We start from the raw sequence: 21,988 nt of genomic DNA, 5'->3' as shown, positions 1-21,988 counted from the left end.
CAGCTCTCTCTCTTACAAAGGAAAAGACAGTATTTATTTTGTTTTAATTTATGGGTGAGTGTTTGCCGGCATATATGTCTGTGTACCACATGCATGCCAGGTGTCCATGGAGGCCCGAAGAGGGCACCCCACCCCTTGGAACTGGATTTACAGATGGTTTTGACTTTCTGTGTGGGCTGGGAGCTGACCTGGATCTTCTGTAAGACTGTGGGCTACGGCCCCTTTGGCAATCTCTATCTCCAATAATATTTACATTATGATTCATAGCAGTAACAAAATTGCAGTTGTGAATTAACAATGAAAATAACTCTATGGCTGGGGATCACCACAACATGAAGAAATGTATTAAAGGGTTGAAGCATTAAGAAGGTTGAGTATCAATGCTTTAAGCCTTTGTGCCTGTTGTATTTTCTTCAAACGAACCAATTATAGACAGATGCATGGGTCAAAAGTATACTCAGGAAAGGTCTAGTGGTCTGACAAAGAGGCAATGTTCCTACCTTTATGCTGAACAGCATACATGGAGGGCTGCTACGTGGACGGCTCCGCCTCTTGTTTCTGTTTGGAAATGAGCTGCGCTTCCTTTAGGGACAGGTACACCTCTTCCTGAGGATCATAGTAGTAGAACTTTCGAATGTAAGAGATCAAAGGTCTGTGAAAAGCAAGGAGACACAGTACTTTTATAGGGAAAAATTCTCAGGAAATCAACTGAACCCTCCCTTCTCTATTCGTTTATATGGCTATAATTACTGAATAGCCTTTGCCAACCTGACAAAATTCTCATCTTCTCATTCTTTACACATCTGTCTCCCTCTGTCTCCCTTACTTTACTGCACTGCATTCTGCCCAAGGCCTGCAGAGTGAGGCCAACATACATGTCTTCCTCCCTATCTACGTTATCTACTGTAATGATACAGCTCTAGAGTTAAGTGCTAAGACACGGGGAATAAAAGAACAATGCATACAAATATTTCATGCTAGGCTTGGCCTCTGGGAGCAACCTGCAAGCTTTAAAGGCATTTTTAACCCTCCAACCCTGCCCTAACCCTGATGACCCCATTGTACTTAGGCAGTGGGAGATCCGGAATATGATCTATTCGGACAAGTTGCCGGATCCGAAATCTGCAAAGATGCTGAAGGGACTTGACATTGCTGAATCTGGATACTGGATAGAGCAGCTGTACTGGTGTTGGTGGCAGTCCTTCAAGAATGAAAACAAAGAAAAACCTTCAGAGAGAATAATACAGCTAACTACAACTCCCAGAGGAAGGGAAATGCAGAGGTGTCATGGGGCTGTTTTAGTGATGGGGATGTCTTCTGTACATGTTTCTCCAGTAGGTTGATGGATAAAACACTGTGGCCAATGAAGTAGGATGATAGGTGGGACTAGGAGACAAGAAGGATTCTAGGAAGGATTCTAGGCAGAGTCAGTCGATATGTACGCTGGAGGAGTAACACCATGCCATCATTACTGGGTAAGCCACAGCCTCATGGCAATACATAGATTGCTAGAAATGGGTTAGTAATTAAGGCAAAGCTAGCCAATAAGAAACCCTAGCCAACAGTATTATAATTAATATAGCATTTGTGTGCTCATTTGGGACTGATGGGGCTCTGTGACCAGGCTGGTGGGAAGAATGTTCGTAATATTCATGTATACACCATGTGCAAAAAGCCCCTCACAAAGGGCTGTGGACAACCATCTGTCAAGTGCCACCACCGTATTTTACTAAAGGGAATTTAGTGTCTTCTGATGACCTCCCCAGCAATATTTTGTTCTGTTTTATTTTTTTCCAGACAGGATCTTGCTACATAGTAGAAACTAAACTGAAACTTACTATGTAGACAGGCTAGCCCTGACCTAGAGAATCCTCCTGAGTACTGGGACCATAGGTGTAAGCACTTGGCTTCCAGAATCACTCTTAATTGTGGAGAACAGCCCCAAAACAAGGCCAAGCTAGAGACTCCTTGGGGCCAAGGGACCAAGCACAGGCCTGAGGTTCTCAGGGAATAACAAGAATCCAAAGTCTCCCTTTATCTAGCAATATCCAGAATACCAGGGCTCAGGATGTTCAGAGGTATGATGCCTTCAATAGCCTTTAATACCAGAAAGGGTCATATGTGTTGAAACTTTAGCCCCTGTTGTGGAATAATCTTTTTGTACACTGAAGCTGTGTCTTTGTTAAGGCTCCTCCTGATTGGTTTAATAAAGAGCTAAATGGCCAATAGCTGAGCAGAAGGTATAGGTGGGACTTCCAGAAGAGAAAGAATTATGGGAAGAAAAGAGGCAGAGAAACCATGGAGATTCGACACACAGAATGGGATATGGGTAGAAGCCACCTCATGGAACATATATTCAGAACTATGGGTTAATTTAAGTTGTAAAAGTTAGTGGGACAAGCCTAAGCTAAGATCGAGCTTTCATAACTAGTAAGTCTCTGTCATTATTCGGGAGCTGGTTGGCAGGGCAGAAAAAGGCTCACTACAAGCCCTCTCTGTAGTAGTGTTGGTGTAGAACATTTAAGCTCTGTAAGGCACTGCAACATTCCAACTAGTAAGCAGGAAGGAGGGCAGGTAGAAGGCAGAGCTGGCATCAAAGCTGCCACCCTTGCAACTGTGTTTCCAGGCCAGGACCACACCTGCTGTGTGCCTTTCCTTCCATCATTGCTCTCCTTTCTACCCCTGAGGCTTGGTTACAGGAACAAAAATGATGGATGATACTTCTGAAAGAACTACAGCAGCTTGAGCAAGCTGAACACAAGGGCCTGCCAAGCCCCGCAGCAAACACCCCCACATGGACCAGCAAGCTCTGTGCTGGGGAAGCACACCTCCATAGACAATATCACAGAATAGACACCCACCAAGAATGGCAGGACACTAAAACATGTTCAAATGAAATAACAATGTCCTGGTTTCTATAAATGAAGTAACTATGGAGAGTATGAGAAGCAAACTGAAATCAAGACTGAAAAGTTACTGATGGAATTCTGGCTTTTGGTTTTTCAAGACAGGGTTTCTGTGTATAGCCGTTAGCAGACCTGGAACTCACTCTGTAGACCAGGCTGGACTCAAACTCAGAAATCTACGCTGCCTCCAGAGTGTTGGTATTAAAAGCATATGCCACAATACCCAGCTAAGAAGTCTTCTCTTAGCCACAGTCCTATCCAAAGAAATACTACCGTCAGCACTGTAGAGATGGCTCAGCAATTAAGAGCACTGTCTGCTTTTCCAGAGGACCTGAGTTCAATTCCCAGTATCACATGGTAGCTCACAACCATCTGTAATGGGTTCTGATGCCCTCTTTTAGCATAAAGGTGAAAATGTAGGTAGAGCACTCATATACATTAACAAAAAAAGAAATTGTAAGAAATACCATAGACACAACTGTTAGAAAATAATAAAGGCAAGCCAGGCAGTGGCAGCACACGCCTTTAATCCCAGCACTCAGGAGGCAGAGGCAGGTGGACCTGTGTGAGTTTGAGGACAGCCTGGTCTACAGAGTGAGTTCCAGGACAGGCTCCAGAGCTACAGAGAAACCCTGTTTTGAATCCCACCTCCCACCAAATAATAATAAAGGTAGCCTGCCTTCAGCACCTGTTCCACAGGTGGGAGACCATGGTGGCTCCACCACAGCAAAGGGAACCTTGGGAGAAATTCCTTCTTAGGCAGCTCCTCTGAGCACTTGTATTTGTAAAGGGTATCCAAGACAGCCAGCACTGATTTAGGCATGACCAACTTCTGCTAGACACCTCATCCTGGACAGACCAAGGCTCCTATTCTGAAAGCCTTTAGTCTTCTTCCCTGATCCAGGAAGCTGATCATTTTTACTATTGTTATTATTTAAATTTTATTGTTTAGTGTGTTATCTCTATGAGCTGGAAGCCAGCCAGGTCTACAAATTAAGTTCCAGAACAGCCAGGACTGTTACACAGAGAAACCCTGTATTGGAAAACAAAAACAAGAAGAAACAAGAAGAAAAAAAAAAAAAAAACAAGAAAAAAATGCATAAAGAAATCTTAATAACTCAATAATAAAAATATACTAAAAATTAATATACACCCAGTTGAAAAATGAACAAAGCAAGGGTATTCAGTATATAGCACAGTGGTAGAGCGCCTGCTTAGCATGAGCAAGCTTGATGCCCAGCACCCCAGAATGAATGATGTTTAAAAAAATAAGCAGAAGCACTGAGTCTGTGGTTGTGTGAACTGTAGGAAATGGGCCTCTGACCAGCCTGTGGAGGATTATCTTGCTTACATGATGGAGGAGGGAAGATCCAACCACTAATCTGTATAAATACAGAAAGGTAACTGAGCAGCATGCACTTATTGATCTATTCCTAGTTATGGATAAAATGTAACCAGCTGCTTCAACTCTTTACCTTGACTTTGCCATCATGATGGGTTATATTACTGGCTGCTCTACCACAGATTCCATTCTCAGCACCCACGTGGCAGCTCACAAGCTCCTGTAATTCCAGTCCTCTTCTGGCCTCCTTGGGTACCAGGAATATATGTGGTACATAGACATACATGCAGGCAAAACACCCATATGCATTGTGCTAGCTAGTTTTCTGTCAACTTATCACAAGCTAGAGTAATATAAGAGAAGGGAACCTCAATTGAGAAAAGGGCTCCTTAAGACTGGGCTGTACAGGCAGACTACTTTGGCTGTAGGGTATTTTCTCAATTAGTGATTGATTGGAGGTGGGGTGCATTGTGCGTGGTGCCACCCTTCGGCTGGTGGTTCTGGATTCTATAAGAAAACAAGCTAAGCAAGAGATAAGAAGGATCAAACCAGAAGCAGCACTCCTCTGTAGCCTCTGCATCAGCTCCTGCCTCCAGGTTCTCACCTGGTTTATGTAGTGAGATAGTATGTATACTTTTACTTATGTTCAAGACATTTCATATTGATACAATTTATGTACATTTATTCTTGCCATATTCTATGTATGTATACTTTTCTTGTATTCAAGACATTTTGTATATTGATACAATTTGGAATATTTATCATGCTGCCCTTTATAGTTCTACCTCTTGTCTTGACATTTCTACTCTACCTCTATTTTAGGGATTTATATGTATGTATATGTATATAGTTATATTGTTTAAGTATTTATTCCTGCTTTACTCAGGGAAGTTTCAATCAGTTTTTTAGTTAAGTTCCTGAGTATTACAAGTTATCTTCACTCATGTTTTCCTGTACCTATGAGATTAGTCAGATACAGATGCTTAATCTTCAATCACTTCATAGACATGCAGAACATGGCATTTAAATATTTTAATATTAGTACACTGTTGACAAGAGACACTGTTGCTCCTGACAGCACTTTCCCGAAAATATGTTGGACACTGTTGTTGCTCCTGCTGGAGTTCATTCTTGCCTCAGCTAATGGCCTATTGGGCAAAGAACTGCCCCCACCTTGACCACTGATTTGGACATGCTGTTCTATGTGCTGGCAGGAGACAAATATAGAAGACTGCTGGACCTTGCCAAGTCAGGGTAAGACAGCCATTCTACCTCCCTACTGTTGTTGTGGTCTGTCAAGTTCTCTTGGCCTTAGCCAAAACTGGGTGTACCAACGTTGCTGTGAGACCTAGGGTGACTGTCCAGGTGGCTTGCTGTTTCTGTCCTTGCTGCACCTTTTGGAAGTTGTCCATCCGCACTTCCTGTCTACCCTAGTATCGTTATTTTCCTTCTCAGGTCTTGATGAGGTTGAAGATTAAACTATCACAACTATTATTCTCTCTTCCTAGTTAGATATATTAGGTACTAGACTTACGTTTTCCAGCTTAGGACAACGCTATTGTAAACTCCGGTATGCCTTCACCCTAAGACTAGATATGTAGGTCATTTTGTTCTCGATTTTCCTTTTCTTAGAGCACACTTGTTATTCACTGTTTTGTATATAGTTTTGTATTAAGCCTAAATCTTTTCTTTAGACTAAAAGGGGAATTGTAGTGAGATAGTTATTTTGTCCCCTTCTGTGGCACTGACCACGCCCATTGGGGGGTGGAGCCATGGGCAGAAGTAACCTGTAAAAGGAGGTCTAAGGAACGCTCTTGCTGGCGGGACTGGGACAGGAGAGCATCTGGTGGAACTTATTGGTGTTCATCGGTCTAGGTTGTAAGTTATTTCTCCCTGAATAAACATCTATTCGGCTTATTTGTTTATCCTGATCCTTATTTAACCCCAATAGGTTTAAGTTCCTGCTTTGGCTTCCTTCCATGGACTGAGACTCAGAATAGATAAACCATGCAGATTCTTTGCTACCCGTGGGAACTTGAATTTAACTGACCTCCATAAACTCATTGGGCCTGGCATTATTAGGTGTGGCTTATTGGAGTATTCATGGCCTTAATGGATGAAGTATGTCACTGTGGGGGTAGGCTTTGAGGTCTTATACATGCTCAAGATACCACCCAGTATCTTCCTAATGTCTGGGAAGATAAAGGACTCTCTCAGCTACCTCTCCAGCACCATGTCTGCCTGCACACTGCCATGTCCCACCATGATGGTAACAGATGAAACCTCTGTGGTCATAGTATCCTCACAGCAATAGGAACCCTAACTAAGACACTCCCAAAGTTGCCTTTTTTTGTTTGTTTTTCAAGACAGGGTTTCTCTGTGTACCATTGGACCCTGTTCTGGAACTTGCTCTGTAACTTTTGATCATGGTGTTTCATCACAGCAGTAAGAACCTAACTAAGAAACACATATGATAAAAATAATAAATGTTTCAAAGAAAAATAAACCTTTCTTCCCTTAAGTTGCTTTTTTATTTTATATCATTTTTATAAGACAGGTTCTAGAACTCACTTTTATCATGTGCATTTACATGTGCTTGCCCAAGTTTATGTGCACAAGTGTATACACACCCACGAAACCCATAAAAGGGTATTGGATCCCCCTGAGCTGGAGGTACAGGCAGTTGTGAGACACCTGATATGAGTGTTCGGAACCAAATGTAGGTCCTCTGCCAGAGCAATATGCACTCTTTTTTAAAAGACTTATTCATTTTTATTTTATGTATGTTCTGCCTACACATAAGTGCACTACTTGCATGCCTGGCCTGAGGAGGGAAAGCTGGATCCCTCGGGACTGGAATTAGAAACAGTTATTAACTGCCATGTGGCTGCTGGGAATGGAACCCAGGTTCTCTGCCAAAGCAGCAAGTGATTTTAACCACTAAGTCCTATCTCTGGCTTCCCTTAGATTGCTTCAGAATATTTTATCATAGCAACAGGAAAAGAAACTAAGTCAGAAATTGGTACCAGGAGTGGGGTCATTGCTGATAAACCTGGTTATATATGGTCCTTAGGCTACTGAAACTGTTTTGTAGCTAGGCTATAGAAGAGTTTGGAACAATGAATTTAAAAAGCTCTTGAGTGCTAGAAGCAGAGCTGAACTGACCATTCTCATGGGAATTTGGAAGGCAAGAATACTGAGGAAACTTGGACAGTGGGGGCCCACTCAGGAGGTTTTCAGAGAGAAGCAAGGATTCTATCAGGAACTGGGCTAGAGGCCATTAATGTACTGTTTTAGCCAAGAATGTGCTTTTATTCTGTTTATGTCCTGAGAACCTGAGAAAAGTTGAAGCTAATGGACTAATTTGTTTGGCATAGGCCATTTCAAAACAAGGGAGCATTCAGAATAGTGCTGAGAAAGCAACTGCAATTGTTAAAGAAATCAGCCCCATTGCAGAGATATCTCCTATCTGGACTAACACAACAGGAAAGGTATCCTGAGGGAAAATTTCCCCTCTTGGAGGCCCATCTTGTGAAGACACAGGTTCATTTAAGCCCATTGGCCCCTAGAGCCCTTGACAGCTGAAATATGTAGCTTGTTTGATTCTATAGGACCTTCCAGCTAAGACTTTGGACTTAGCTGGGCATTGGTAGCACACACCTTTAATCTTAGCACTTGGGAGGGTTTGAGGACAGCCTTGTCTACAGAGCCAGTTTCAGGACAGGCTCAGTACAGAGAAACCCTGTCTCAAAAAAAAAAAGAAAAAACAAGACTTTGGACTTGAGGGTTGGAGAGATGGCTCGGAGGATAAGAGCACTGGCTGCTCTTCTAGAGTCATTAAGTTCAATTCCCAGCAACAACATTGTGGCCCACAACCATTTATAATGAAATCTGGTGACCTTTTCTGGCATGCAGGAATACATGCAGGCAAAACATTGTATACATAATAAATACATCTTTAAAAAAAAAAGACTTTGGACTTGAAAAAAAATTGCTGATGGGTCAGCAGGGTGGCTGAGTGGGTAAAGGTGCTTGAATTCAAGAATTCTATTGTATTATATTATACATTATAACATGGCCATGAGCAGAGCATAGTGAGCATTGTCATTTTAACAGATTTATAACAGGAAATGAGCCCTGAGCATGCCTGTGTAGGGTAATCTTGATTATGTTAATTGAGGCAAGAATAGCCATTCAGGTAAACACACACATAAAATAAATAAACAAATCTAAAGAAAAAAATTAATAAAACAAACCAAAAACACTTAAAACTTAAACTGAGCCATGTGGTAGTGGCACATGCCTTTATTTAGTCCCAACACTTGGGAGGTAGAGGCAGGCAGATCTCTGTGAGTTTGAGGCCAGCCTACTCTATAGAGTGAGTTCCAGGATAGCCAGGGTTACACCAAGAAACCCTGCCTTGAAAAAAACAAAACAAAAACAAACAAAAAAGAAAGAAAAAATATAAAGCTGGGAATGGTGGTGCATGCCTTTTTTCCCAGCATCGGGGGCAGGATGGTGCAGAGTGGATCTCTGTGAGTTCAAGAGACTAGCCCGGTCTATTGAGTTCTAGGATAGCTGCAAATACTAAACTTGTGTACAGGGATGAGCACTTCAATGATCCAAGTACTGGCAATAGAAAAATGAAAAGCATACACTTATGATGCTGGGGAAGTGGAGGCAGGAGAATCAGGAGTCTGCCTCAGCTACATGGTCAGTTTGGGGCAGTAAAGGCAATATGACATGGGGGCAGGTGACAAAAGGAAGTCTTAATGAACAATAAAGAAGGAAGTCAGGTGGAGTCATAGGAAAAGCTGTGGAGTAGCTGACAGTGCTCTATCTAGTTCTGCCTGTATGGTGTTCACCTTATACCTAAAAAAAGTGGTATGGTTACCTCTCCTCCAACAAACGTCCAAACGGGACCAATCAAGCTTTTGGATCCAATAATGATTTTACAGGAAATTCAGAGCCATATTGTAACCATGGGGTTACAATAGGTAAATTCCAGACAGAACAGTATTTTATTTAAAAATATTTTTAAGGCAGGGTCTCATTTTATGGTGCTGAACTTATACTTAAAAGCTTGCCTCAGAAGTGTATGGTGGCTTTCAGCTATAATTCCAGTACTTAGGAAGCTGTGCTGGGGCATTGTCACAAGTTCAGGACTATTCTGGACTACATATTAAGTGCTGAGATCAGAAGTTCATTTCAGAGAAATAGTGTGCTTGAAGCCAGCCTGGCATACATGAGACACCTCCCAAAGCAAATACACACACACACACACACAGAGAGAGAGAGAGAGAGAGAGAGAGAGAGAGAGAGAGAGAGAGAGAGAGAGAGAGAGAGAGAGAGAGAGAGAGAGAGAGAGAGACAGACAGATAGCTGAGCATGTGATTCCACCACAGAGTTTGCCCAGCTTGCCCAAGACTCTGGGTTCCGGTCACATCCTGAGTGCTAGGATTGCAAGTATGCTCACTACACTTAGCTTGTGTTGTGCTGGAGACTGAATCTGGGGCTTCATGCATGCTAGACAAGCATTCTACCAACTGAGTTAAATTGCCCAGTCCCACTATCTTTAATAGACTAACTTATTAGCTATCTTTGAGGTAGTTAAAGAATTAAAAGACTTAAACCAGAAATTTGACCTGCTATTTGTATGTAACAGGCACTCTAAACAGTAGCAAGCACTACAAACTCTAGCCCATGTACAATGTCAGAAATCTCAGCTGAAAATAAAGCACATTTGTGGAATAAAAAGAGCTGTAATGGTGGAGCCTTAGAGTCCACCAAGTCCCTCAATAGTCTGCAAGCAGAATTGCACCAGAGTAGTAAGACATATTGCTGAGACTGCCTATTTTACAACAAGCAGAGTTCATTACTCTGTCCCTGAAAATCACTTCTATGTTTGGGGTTCTACCTTTGTCTTTTTGCCATCCCTTCCTTACAGACAGACTAAGCTGTCTGAGGGCATCGATTGGCTTACTTTTTATACCGAGATACAAATAAATGTTTGTTAAATAAATATCTATCATATCCACAAATGTTAAAAAATGCTAAGCAGAGTCAATCCTGAAGAATTCTAGCATTTTCCTTCAACTAACACAAATGCATGAGCCCCGATGGTGTTGGCAGCATGGCAGCAAATACCAAGTGAAGTGAGAATTAATACAGTTCACACCCTGTCGTGCCTTATTTAAATCACCAACATTATACAAACATCACTGTCACCTGGCCCAATCCTGTTCCTGATGTTCTACCCAAGGCTCCCCATCAACTCCTACATTTTAGAGCAATTTCTTGGCACCCTACTTAGGAAGCTAATATGATTCCAAGTGAAAGCACGAAGCTCTTACTTTAAGTTCTGTTTGTGTCCTACAAATTCTTCACGCTAATGTGCTTGTTGGTTTTCTTTACCCAATGCTAAAAACCAATTTCCTCTAAACCATTCCTTCACCTCCTCTGATAGAGACTAGGCAGGTGCTTTCTTGAATGGGCTGGTTGACTATATGACCACACCAGTGAAGCCAGTGCTCTCAAATGGAGAGAAGTCTTTATCTTTAACAACAGAAGGATGTCAATATACCAACCAAAAACAAAGCAACAACAACCCCACTCCTCTTGTCAATTAGTACAGTATGGACAAATCCATAGCAACAACTGAGCCCGGCATCCTGCCTTTCCCGTGAGCCCAACTCTCACATCCCTGTTCCTGGGGACTTGACATGGGAGTTTTTGTCACTTTCTGTTTCACAAGTAAGAGTCCAGACACCTGTAACAACAGCAAGGAGCCATCTTGATGTCAAATGGTATAAGATGCCTGGATTTCAGAGATAGGAGCAGTGTTCTTATTCACGTGGTCAGAGAAGCAAAAGTCATTCTTCAGAGCATTATAAGATTAATGTAAAGGGCTGGAGTCAGTCACTGAACTCTGCAGGAAAAGGGGTTGCTACAATAGCCAGGTCAAAAAGTTTCAGGTGTGGCTTTTGTTTGGGGGGCTGGGGCATTCTGGTAGGATACTGTCATATCCAAGATAGGCTTAATAATTAATATAACTAGCAGGAGGAAGAGGCAAGAGGACCATATGTTTAAGATCAGCTTGGGCTCCACAGAAAGTTCAAGACCAGCCTGAAATACACAGCAAGGCCCTGTCTCAAAAAAGCAACAATAATAATTACTGTAACTACAGCCTTACCTGGAACCCTGGATCTCAAGAAATAGAGAAATTTCCCATTCTTAGAGTGCATGATGGCTCTCTTGATGAACTCTACCACAGACTGACAGCGATCCTCAAACTTGGGGTGGCACCATAAGCTGAAAGTTCCTGAAATGGAAGATTAAAGAGTCAATTTACAAGCTTTTCTGGTGAGTGTGGTACCACATTCTCCTCATCGAAGCACTCACATGTCTCAGGTAGTAGCAAGACTAGGCTATACAGCAATACTCTAAAACTTAAAAAACAAAAAATAAACAAACATACAAAAACCTCAAATGATCTGAGAGGTTGGTTTGAACATTTTTTTTTCCTGGTTCTTTGAAACAGGGTTTCTCTGTGTAGCTTTGTAGACCACGCTGGCCTCAAACTCACAGACATCTGCCTGCCTATGCCTCCCAAGTGCTGGGATGCTACCACCACCCCCAGCCTAATAATTAAATTCTTAAATCATTAAAAAATAATTTTTAAAAATTCACTTTGGTGGATATGGTGGGACACACATTGAATCCCAACACTCAGGAGGCAGAGGCAGAGGCAGAGGCAGAGGCAGGAGAATCTCTGTGAGTTCAAGATCAGCCTGGTCTACATAGTAAGTGCCAGGACAGCGAGAGCTACATAGGGAAACTGTCTCAAAACAAAACAAACAAACAAAAATCGTAAGGGGCTGGAAAAATGGCCAGTGGTTAAGAGCACTGACTGTTCTTGCAGAGGACTTGGGTTCAATTCCCGGCTCCCACATGGCAGCTCCCACCTGTCTGTAACTCCAACATCTGACACCCCACACAGGTACACATGCAAGCACAACACCAAAGCAAATTTTAAAAATCTTAGAGTAAGATAAAATAGAGGGCCAGCAAGATGGCTCAGTGAGTAGAACTGCCACCAAAGATAACAATCTAAGTTCTCACCCTAGAACCAACATAGTAGGAGGAAAGAATTGATTCCCTCCGGTTCTTCTGTCTACCATACACATGTGGTGGCATACAAATGAACATACAAAACTACAAATTAAAAATAACAAAATAATTAAATTCAGAAATACTAAATAAGATTTTCTTTTCTATATGTATACTACTCCTTAAATGACATACTTCCCATATTTATATTTACAAATGCTAAGTACATTTATCATATAATGAAGACATTTATATACTATAAAGGATGTGAGATGTGAGAACACAGTAATGGTGTTAAGTGACCTCAGATCTGAGCCTTCAAGTATGTACACTATTCCCTCTTCAAGTATTCATTCTTGCATAGCAGAACAAAAAAATGTCAAATCAGTTTTTCCTTTTTGAGCTTCGAAATCCCATGCCTAGACCACTGACAAGTCCCTACTTCCTTCAACTCCAGAGTCCCAAAGGGAAAAGAGAATCTGAGCTCCTATGGCTTAATACAAGGATCTAAAAGAATCACCCACAAAAAGAACACAATTCATGTTAACTAATCACTCCAGGGAACTGCAGACTGGAGTTCCTCAAGTCACTCTTATGGCATCACCTAAAATGATGAAGGCATGTCCCATTGCCAACAGGCACCAGAAACAAAGCTGCTTTCTAAAACTCCCATTTTTGTAAGAAGAAAAGACCTTTAACCAAAAAGGCACTGGAGCAGCACGTAGGAGAGCTCTCAGTTCCTCACCTACTATGAACCAGGCCAAGAATTAACCTACCATTCCCATAGTCTAGTCTATTATCAGTCTTGCCAGTTTCAACAAAACACCTCATTCTAAAATCCTTTATTTCATATTAGGGTTACCTGTCATTCTGCTTTTTTACAACAGCAGAAAAATAGGCAGTGATGGATTCTTACCAAATCCCACTTTCAATACTTACCTATTCCATGGCTTCTTTCGTTTTTTTAGGATTTATTTCTGTGTGTATATGTTCCATGTATGTATGGGTACCCAAGAAGGCCAAAAGAAGGCATCAGATTCCCTAGAACTGGAGTTATAAACAGTTGTGGGCCACCTGGCATGGATCCTGGGAACTGAACTCTGGTCCTCTCGAAGAGCAGCAAGCATTCTTTACCACTGAGTCTTCCTCTCCTAACCTAATTTATGGCTTCTTCTTTTTTTTTTTTTTTTGGAGGGGGGAAAAGTGTTCAAGGCAGGGTTTCTCTGTGTAGCCTTAGCTGGCTTAGAACTCACCTGTAGACCAGGCTGGCCTTGAACTCACAGAGATCCGCCTGCCTCTGCCTCCCAAGTGCTGGGGTTAAAGATGTCCTACCGGCAATTCATGGCTTCTTAAACTTTTTCTACATATGAATGATCTTTTACCCACCTAAGAAATTTTACATGCAATCTAGGTATCTAGGTATTTAAAACAGGTATGAAGATAAAACATTTTCTGAAAATCACAAAGATTTTTCACTTTATTTATTTATTGGTTTTTTTCAAGACAAGGTTTTTCTGTGTAACAGTCCAGGCTGTCCTAGAACTCACTCTGCAGACCAAGCTGGCCTCAAACTCAGACATCTGCCTGTCTCTGCCTCCCACATGCTGGGATTAAAGGCATGCACAACCACTGCCCAGCCTAGTTTTATTTTTAAAAGAATATTTAGAAGACATTTTACTATTTATTAAAGATAAAAACAACTTCTCATGCTAAGATGGATATGTCTGCTTTGTTTTGGAAACAGGGCCACTCTGTGTAGCCCTAGCAAAGAGACATATCTGCATCTGCCTTAAAGGTATGCACCACCACCACCATCAGGCTACTATTTTTACATAAAGAATTAAATCTTGGGCTGATCATAGTGATATATACCTTTAATTCCAACACCGGGGAGGCAGAGGCAGGTGGACCTCTTTGAGTATGAGGTCAGCCTGGCCTATAGGACAAAGTCCAGGACAGCCAGGACTACACAGAGAAGAGAACCTTGTCTTGAAAAACAAAATAAACAAAAAAAAAAAGGACTAGGGAGGTGCTTGGTGGTTAAAGTACTTGCCATGTAAGCATGAGGACCTGAGTTTTGATCTGCAAAGCCCATGTAAAGCACATGTGATGTCACATGTCCATGTTTTCAGCACTCCTAGGCAAGGAAAAGAAAGTTTCCAGAACCTCAGGCCAACTACACTGATGTATGCTGGTGTAGGCTGCACTAATGAACAAGAAAGCCTGTCTTAAGGTGGAAGATACAGACTACTAACATGCAAGACATTCAAGGTGTCCTCTAACTTCACAGGTACCCTGTAGTGCTCTCCTCTCTCTCTCTCTCTCTCTCTCTCTCTCTCTCTCTCTCTCTCTCTCTCTCTCTCTCTCTCACACACACACACACACACACACCAGATGGACGGACGGGCTGGAGAGCTGACTTAGAGGTTAACAGCACTTACAACTTTTGCAGGTTTGCTGCCTAGCACTCATAACTGCGGATAATTCCAGCTCCAGGAGACCTAATACCTACCCTCTTTTAGGTGGTGCATATACAATACACTCAGGCCCATACACTTAAAACAAAAATAATGAAATAAAACTTAAAAAGGAGGTCAGGGGACTAACTCAGCAAAGGTAGGAAAAGGAAAAGCTGGAGGAAGGCTTTCTCCTGGTAGCAGCACCTCTTACCTCTATAGTGCTCCATTCTAGTGTGATGGGTGATACCCTGTGATCGAAAGCTGAGGCTCAGGATGTAACGAGGATCAGAGCTGTCTCGTACCAGGAAAGAACCATCTGGCTTCCCTTTCAGTTTCATCTCTGCATCCTCCCAATTCATAGGGCCCCAATACCAACCACACTATAAAAATAGGAAACAGCAAAGCAGTTACCAGAGAAATGACACTCCTCTTATGACGAGAAATTTCCCTCACTGTCCAAAAAATGGGAAGGTAAAAGCCATTAACACTGTGCAAACCATAGCAGTGAAAACTAGGCTCCTTCCACTTTTCATCCTCCCTACCACCATAAGACTAATTCTACATTTCATTACCAATGGTCCTATAAGGACAAGAAAGAAATGGTAGGTTTACCTTGCAAAACCATCTTAGACTATTCCAAATATTTCTTCACGGCCCTCCTCCATGATGTCTAACTTTGTTCTCTCCAAATTCAGGCTTTTTACCTTTCTTGTGGAGTGAACAAGGGCCTAGTAGTCTAGCCGCTGTGGCTACAGAAGCTACAGAAATTTCTCTTCCTTTAAAAGCAGGAAGGACAGCCCAGGCATAGACCTCAAGATGTGGGAGGAAAAATGAGTTGCCAGACCTCAGGCATCACATCACCTACCTTCTCCAGTTCTCGAAGGCTGGCTGCAAAGCTGCTGGAGTCAGGCCGGTAGAGGGGACACTGGAGGTGCTGAGGGGGCTGGCTGTGCAGGGACTCTGATGCTCTGATGGGAGCAATCCGGGGAAATGCATCTGCAGGGCAAGAGAATGGAGAACAGTTGTTTTATCTATATTCCTCCCACCCAGAGGCAGACGTCCCCTCCCCACAAAAAAGAAAAAAAAAAAAAAAAAAAAAAGAAAGAAAAAAAGAGATGCTAACTGAAGAGGGACAAGGCATTAGAAGCTAAGCTGGAGAGGGTGGGAGCCAAAGCAGTGGGAAAGAGCTGGATGGGCTGGAACAAAAAGCTGTGTGGGCTCGTGTAAGCTGTGAAGGATGGGTGGGGCATTCAACCCCAGGAAAGCAGTAGGGGAGCCGCTCACTAACCTGACTAAGGTGACTACTTCAGGGGCTTCACCAGCCTAGAGCGATTCCAACTTCTCCCACCTCGAAGTGAAGTGCCGGTAAAGCAGCCTTGGAAATAGTGACTTGCTTACTTGCCCAGGGAGAGTAACGATTTTGCCAGGCAAGTAGAAAAGAATGCTGATTTCATTCATTTTATTCCTTGGGTACCGGAGGCTGGCAAAGCAGGTATGGGCTACTAAATGCTTGGTACTTATTTACAAGGCTGCAGTAAATACCAAAAAGTTTAGGGGGGAAAAAAAAAAAAAAAACACGAAACACAGAACTCTGATAACCAGCAACATATTCAATCTCTTCAATGAACTGACATTAATGCAGTTTCTTAAGTGACATCTACTCAGAGACTGCAAAACAGCCCCAGAAGCAGGGACCAAAATCCCAGTCTTTTACTTCTAATAAAAAGAATATTTACTTCCATAAAGAAACAGGTTAGGAAAAAATATTTTTTTGGACTTGTTTTCAAGTTCTAGTCCAGCTAAGGGGATAAAGATAGAGGCTTCATTCTAAGTTGTAATTTCCATAAACAGACTTCTCCCATCCTTCCACTCTCACAAGTCTTGCCTCTAAGCTAAGCTAACCTGGGGCGTGGGGCGGAGGAGGCGGAGGTAGGGGGAAAGACTGCAAGGAAGACCCCATCGGAGCCACAAGGACAGATGTAGGCAGCGTCCCACTGATATCATCTAGAAGAGAGAACAAAAGCAAGAGGTTCAGCAAAATGAGCATCAATAGCAAGGCGAAGGCAGAGGAGGAGAGGATATCAGGCTGCCCTCTGGGGCAAGGTAGCCTGGCCTTCACTTGTCATCTTTATGCACTGAGGGCAAGTTCTCCTAAGCAGATTGCTCTGCTCAGAAAGCAGGAGAATGAGGGTACTCCTAAGACAGCTCACAGCAACAGACTGAGGGCAAGGTAAATGTGAAGCTAGTCACCACGTGGATGGTAAATACTGCTGCATGCAGATAAGAATGCCCACGCATTTATGTGCCTACAGGTATGACAGAGGTGTGGAGAAAGGGATGGGACACAATTGGGTCATCAATAGAAACCCAGAAACTTATCTGGCTCCTGACAAAAGAACAGGTCCCTAGAACTCACCCTCCCGCTAGGGCAAGATGGCAAAAGGTCAGGTCAGAAACTATACCTAGAAGGCTGAGGCTTCTTCTTGGAGGAGGAGGGGGAGTTGGAGGGTGTGGAGAGGTCAGGCCCCGCTGAGAAATGTCCACATCCACAAGCGACACTGTCTCACCTGAAGGATTCATATAGCAAGCATGTTACAGAAGCACCGTGCCCAAAGCTGAGGGCAAAAGGAAGTGAGACAAAGGGCAAGTAGCAAGGGAGGCTGGAGTCAGAGGGGTGAGGACTAGGGTCCCAAAGGTGAGAATCTGGTACTCTCCAGGCTGGAATAACCCTTAACACCAATTGGCTGAGAATCCAGATGTTCTCAAGTTAGTGTGCCGGCTTTGAGGTTAAGAAGCTGGCTGCTCTCCAACAGACACAGGCTTGCTTCTCCATGCTCACATGATGACTCAACCATCTTAACTCCAGCACTAGGGGGTTCAGCCCCTCTTCTGGCCTCCACAGGCACCAAGCCCATACACAGTACAGACATACATGTAGACAAAACAACTCATATACATAAAATAAGAAAAACAGGGATGGTAAAATGGCCCAGTAGGGAAAGGGACTTGCTAACAATCCTGATCATCTGAATTCAGCCCCCAAGCTCTGCATGGTGGAAGAAGAGAAACTGACTCTTTTTCCAACCAGACACAGGGCCTTTCTGTGTAGTCCAGGCTGTCAAGCTCACAGAGGTCCGCCTGCCTGTTTCCTGAGTGCTGGCACTAAAGGTGTGCGTCACCACCGCCCAGGCAAGAACTGATTCTACATCCATGATAAGGCACACAATCAAGAAATGCAATGTAAATAAAAAAGGATAAAATAATAAAACTTAAATTTTTTCTTTCTAAATCCTATCATCCCAGGGCTGGAGAGATGGCTTGGAGGTTAAAAGCACTGGCTGCTCTTCCAGAGTACCAAGATTTGATTGTCAGCATTTGAATAGCAGTTCACATCTGTCTGTAACTCAAGTCCCAAGGTTTCTGATGCCCTCATACAGCCTCCACAAACAACAGACTCGTAGATGGTACACATACATACATAGAGACAAAATCATACATATAAAATAAACATTTTAGAAGTAAATATCTACACAGCTTTAATCCCAACACTCAGGAGGTAGAGGCAGTTGGAAGCCAGCCTGGTCTACAGAGTGAGCTCCAGGACAGCCAGGGCTACACAGAGAAACCCTGTCTTGAAAAAAACAAAGGAAAAAGAGAAAGAGAGAAGGAGGGAGACAGATGGGGGGGGGGATTTTAAATCTAATTAAGTTTTTTAAGGTAGGGTCTTACTTTGAACCCTGACTAGTCTGATATCACTACACAGACCACACTAGCCTTGAACTTGGTAATCCTTCCTCTGCCTCCCATGTGGTGGAATCACAGCAGTAGGTAGGTTCCAACCAAAAGACTAGTTTTTAAAAAGAGCTTCTCAGTTACAAACAAGCAAGGCAGCTGGCTTCTCGGACTTGAGAGAATATGAAAAAGACCTTTTTACAGCTTCTACTCAACCAGGAGCTTTACATATGACTGACAGAACAGAAGGTCTCTCTCTGAAAAGTTCTCCATAATATGAGATGACATGGCAATGACCCACTACCAAGAGGACATCCAACAGTCTCTTCACTTTAGCAACTGTGTTCCCTGCTGCAAGAGGACACACTTAAATTAGACACAATGAAGAACCCTGACAGCTGCAAGAACTGCTAACCCCTAAAATGGTAAGACAAAAGCTCACACAATCCTCTTTGCCCTACTCTTTAAATTAGACCAGATGCTCTTGGGTCATTCCTATTAGATAATCTATGAACTTCTTTGGAAGCTGGGACAGGAATAATGACTTCAAGAAAGTCTTTTTTGCATTGAAAGCCTCTATCTTTGCAATTCTTGCCTTTAATTTATATGTAATGACTCAGAACTGTGTAACTGTAAGGGCTACCCAATTACCAAGAAACAGTCCTTATTTCCAAGTACTAAGCATCTGAAATCATAAAAAAAAAAAAAAAAAAAAAAAAAAAAAAAAAAAAGCCTCACCCCAAACCCAGGGGTATGAAATGAAGGAAATTATTGCAGACAGCCTAAAAGGTGCCTGGAGCTCCCCTAGCGATGCATCTGCAAGTGTGGTTCCCCGAGAGCTCCAGGACACTCCCACTTTCAGTTATCAGAACAAGAGAAAGATGTGATTCTTACCTGTGAACAAGGGGCTGAAGGAGACCGGAGAAAAGGCACTTTGAGTTCTTGTCAACCTGGGTTTCCTAGGGAGTAAGAAAGCACACAGAGAATAAAGGGGAAAAATGAACACATATGCACTGAAATCACTAGAACACTGAATTCCAGATGCCCTGAAACACAAAGCAAACCCTTTATTACAGATATGTTGGCAACACTTCTGTAATAAAGCCTAAAATTTAAAGGAGAATGAAATAAATTAAGGCAATTCCTTAAATAGATTCGGCTACTGAATTTACCAGCCTACAAAGCAATACCAATTCCTTTAGATCCATCCATGCCCAGCACATTAAGAATTACACCTGAGTTGTAATTACGAAATCTATTTCATAAGGAAGTAAGTTGGACATAGAGCTGATTTTCATGTGTAAGCCAAGCAAAAGGCTTTAGGCCTGAGCAGCTGCCAGCTTGGAGCAATAGTGCTCCCTCTGGGCCTGACTCTAAGAGATGAAGGTTCCAAATGGAGTCAGGGAGCCAGGGAGCATACCCTGGCCTGAGAACATGAAAGGATACACTGCCACCTTCAACCATGAATACCTCTCTGCCCATGGCACTTAGATATGAGCCAGGGCCATGGCTAACAGGCCTTCTTAGGGTAGGGGCTCTGCCTACACCCAAATACACCCTCCCCTCCGGTCACACAGCTCTGCCTTGATGCTCTCCAGAAACCACCTGCAATTACACAAGGCAACAACTATACCTACTCCAAGTAGCTTTTGAGCAAACAATGAGGAACCAGAGATGCCAGCACAGATTTTTCCAGCCACAATGTGTTAACCTTAAAACAGTTTTTTCATTCATCTCAAGATGACAAAGAGTTTTTATTGAGGTGATACAAACAGGCTATATGCTTATGAAGAGTGAGTGGTGAGTTGTGATAAAGTCTAAAACCTCATCCCAGAACTGACTTGACACTAGACATTATTTTTATAGCTTCACAATGCCTGACTGCAGGTATCATTGCTGGCTCACCTCCTAGACACGCTGTGACACAAAGGGTTAAATATAAAGTAAACTCTTTAACTCTGTGTGTAAGAGCACACAGAGAATAAAGCGGAAAAGTGAACACACAGGTGCTTATCACTGAAACTCTGCATTCCACATGTCCTGAAACATGAAGTAAACCCTTTATTACAGAAAAAATTAAAATGAAAACCTATTTAAAATTATTTGTTTTCAAGGGTGGTGGTGGTACCTTCCTTGAATTACAGTACTTGGGAGGTAGAGGCAGGCAGATCTCTGTGAATTTGAGGCCAGTCTGGTCTACAAAGGGAGTTCCAGGACAGCCAAAAAAGAAAAAGAAAACAAAAGTATACTTGTTTTCAGGGCTCAAGGTATAATCTAGTTGCTAAAGCACCTGTTTATCATGCACAATGCCCCAAATTCAACCACAGCACCATCCCCCAAACAAATGCATTTAAAAAAAATGTGTATTTGTTTTTATGTATATGCATGTGTGCCACACGTATATGGGTGACCTTTGAGGCCAGAAGAGGACCCTGGAACTGGAGTTTTAGGTTCCTATAAGCTACTCTGGATGCTGGGAACTGAGGTTGGTGCTTTGGAAGAACAGTAAATGCTCTTAACCCTTGAGCCATCTCTCCAGCCTCAAAACAAAAAGAAAAACATGTTTATGCTTCATTTTTTTGTTTTGTTTTGCTTGAAACACAATCTCATGTAGCCCAGGCTAGACTCTGACTCACTAAGTAGGTGAGGATGAGCTTGAATTTATAACTCCTCTGCCTCTACATCTTAAGTGCTGGGTCCACAGGTGCAATCCAGTGTGACCAGCTTTGCAATTTTGTTGCAACTTTTTAGATTTGTATTTCATTTTAATTATGTATATGTGTGCCTGTGTGTTTGTACATGTAAGTACAGATGCCATGGAAGGCCACAGATGTCAGGTCTCCTGCAGCTAAAGTTACAAGTGGTTGTGATCTGCTGGACATGGAAGCTGGGAAAAGAACTCAGGTCCTCTGCAAGAGTAGCATGTGCTCTTAATTGCTGAGCCAGCTCTCCCACTCCTGCTTTCAAGTTTTTTGTTTATTTTGTGGTTTTTCCAGACAAGGTTTTTCTGTGTAGCCCTGGCTGCCTTGGAACTTGTTCTGTAGACCAGGTTGGCCTCAAACTCACAGAGATCTGCCTGCCTCTGCCTGGGATTAAAAGCATGTGCTACTATCACCTGGCTCTGCTTTCATGTTTTAATATAGATGTCTGGGCTTCTCAAAACTCAAACAGAATTTCAAAACCAGACCATGAAGACTTTAGTCAGAAAGAGCTGAGGACTGGATGTGGTGCTGCATACTTAACAGTCCAGCACTTGGGAAGCAGAAGCAAACTGTCACAAAGGTTAGTTTAGACTACATAACAAGACCATAGCTTAAAAAAAAAAAAAAAAAAAACAATCCAACAAAACCCACACACCCACATACACCTTTAGCACACCCTTCCCAGCACAGGCAGGCCTCTATGAGTTCAAGCTAGCCTACTCTATAGTAAGTCAGGGC

The 21,988-nt window shown here is 42.6% G+C and overlaps 1 protein-coding gene across 3 annotated transcripts in view; it reads right to left on the bottom strand.

The window, feature by feature from the left end:
- The window catches only part of Socs7 (suppressor of cytokine signaling 7), a 39,320-nt gene that overhangs the window by 9,091 nt on the left and 8,241 nt on the right, over nucleotides 1-21,988 (bottom strand). The window contains exons 2-9 of one of the 3 annotated variants that reach the window (XM_051175291.1): nucleotides 19,443-19,507; nucleotides 17,279-17,383; nucleotides 16,719-16,820; nucleotides 15,682-15,812; nucleotides 15,028-15,196; nucleotides 11,441-11,569; nucleotides 1,066-1,201; nucleotides 501-652 (exon numbers count right to left, since the gene is read on the bottom strand). In XM_051175291.1, coding sequence (XP_051031248.1) covers nucleotides 532-652; nucleotides 1,066-1,201; nucleotides 11,441-11,569; nucleotides 15,028-15,196; nucleotides 15,682-15,812; nucleotides 16,719-16,820; nucleotides 17,279-17,383; nucleotides 19,443-19,507 — 958 coding nt within the window. In that variant the 3' untranslated portion in view covers nucleotides 501-531. The remainder of the gene's footprint in view (nucleotides 1-500; nucleotides 653-1,065; nucleotides 1,202-11,440; nucleotides 11,570-15,027; nucleotides 15,197-15,681; nucleotides 15,813-16,718; nucleotides 16,821-17,278; nucleotides 17,384-19,442; nucleotides 19,508-21,988) is intronic. The other 2 variants (XM_051175292.1, XM_051175296.1) reach the window with 2 other exon arrangements.

This window comes from Phodopus roborovskii, unplaced genomic scaffold (genome assembly GCF_943737965.1).
Source record: "Phodopus roborovskii unplaced genomic scaffold, PHOROB, whole genome shotgun sequence".
NCBI lineage: Eukaryota > Metazoa > Chordata > Mammalia > Rodentia > Cricetidae > Phodopus > Phodopus roborovskii.
Note: the sequence above shows the minus strand (reverse complement) of the source record. Positions and strands in the feature narration are given on the sequence as shown.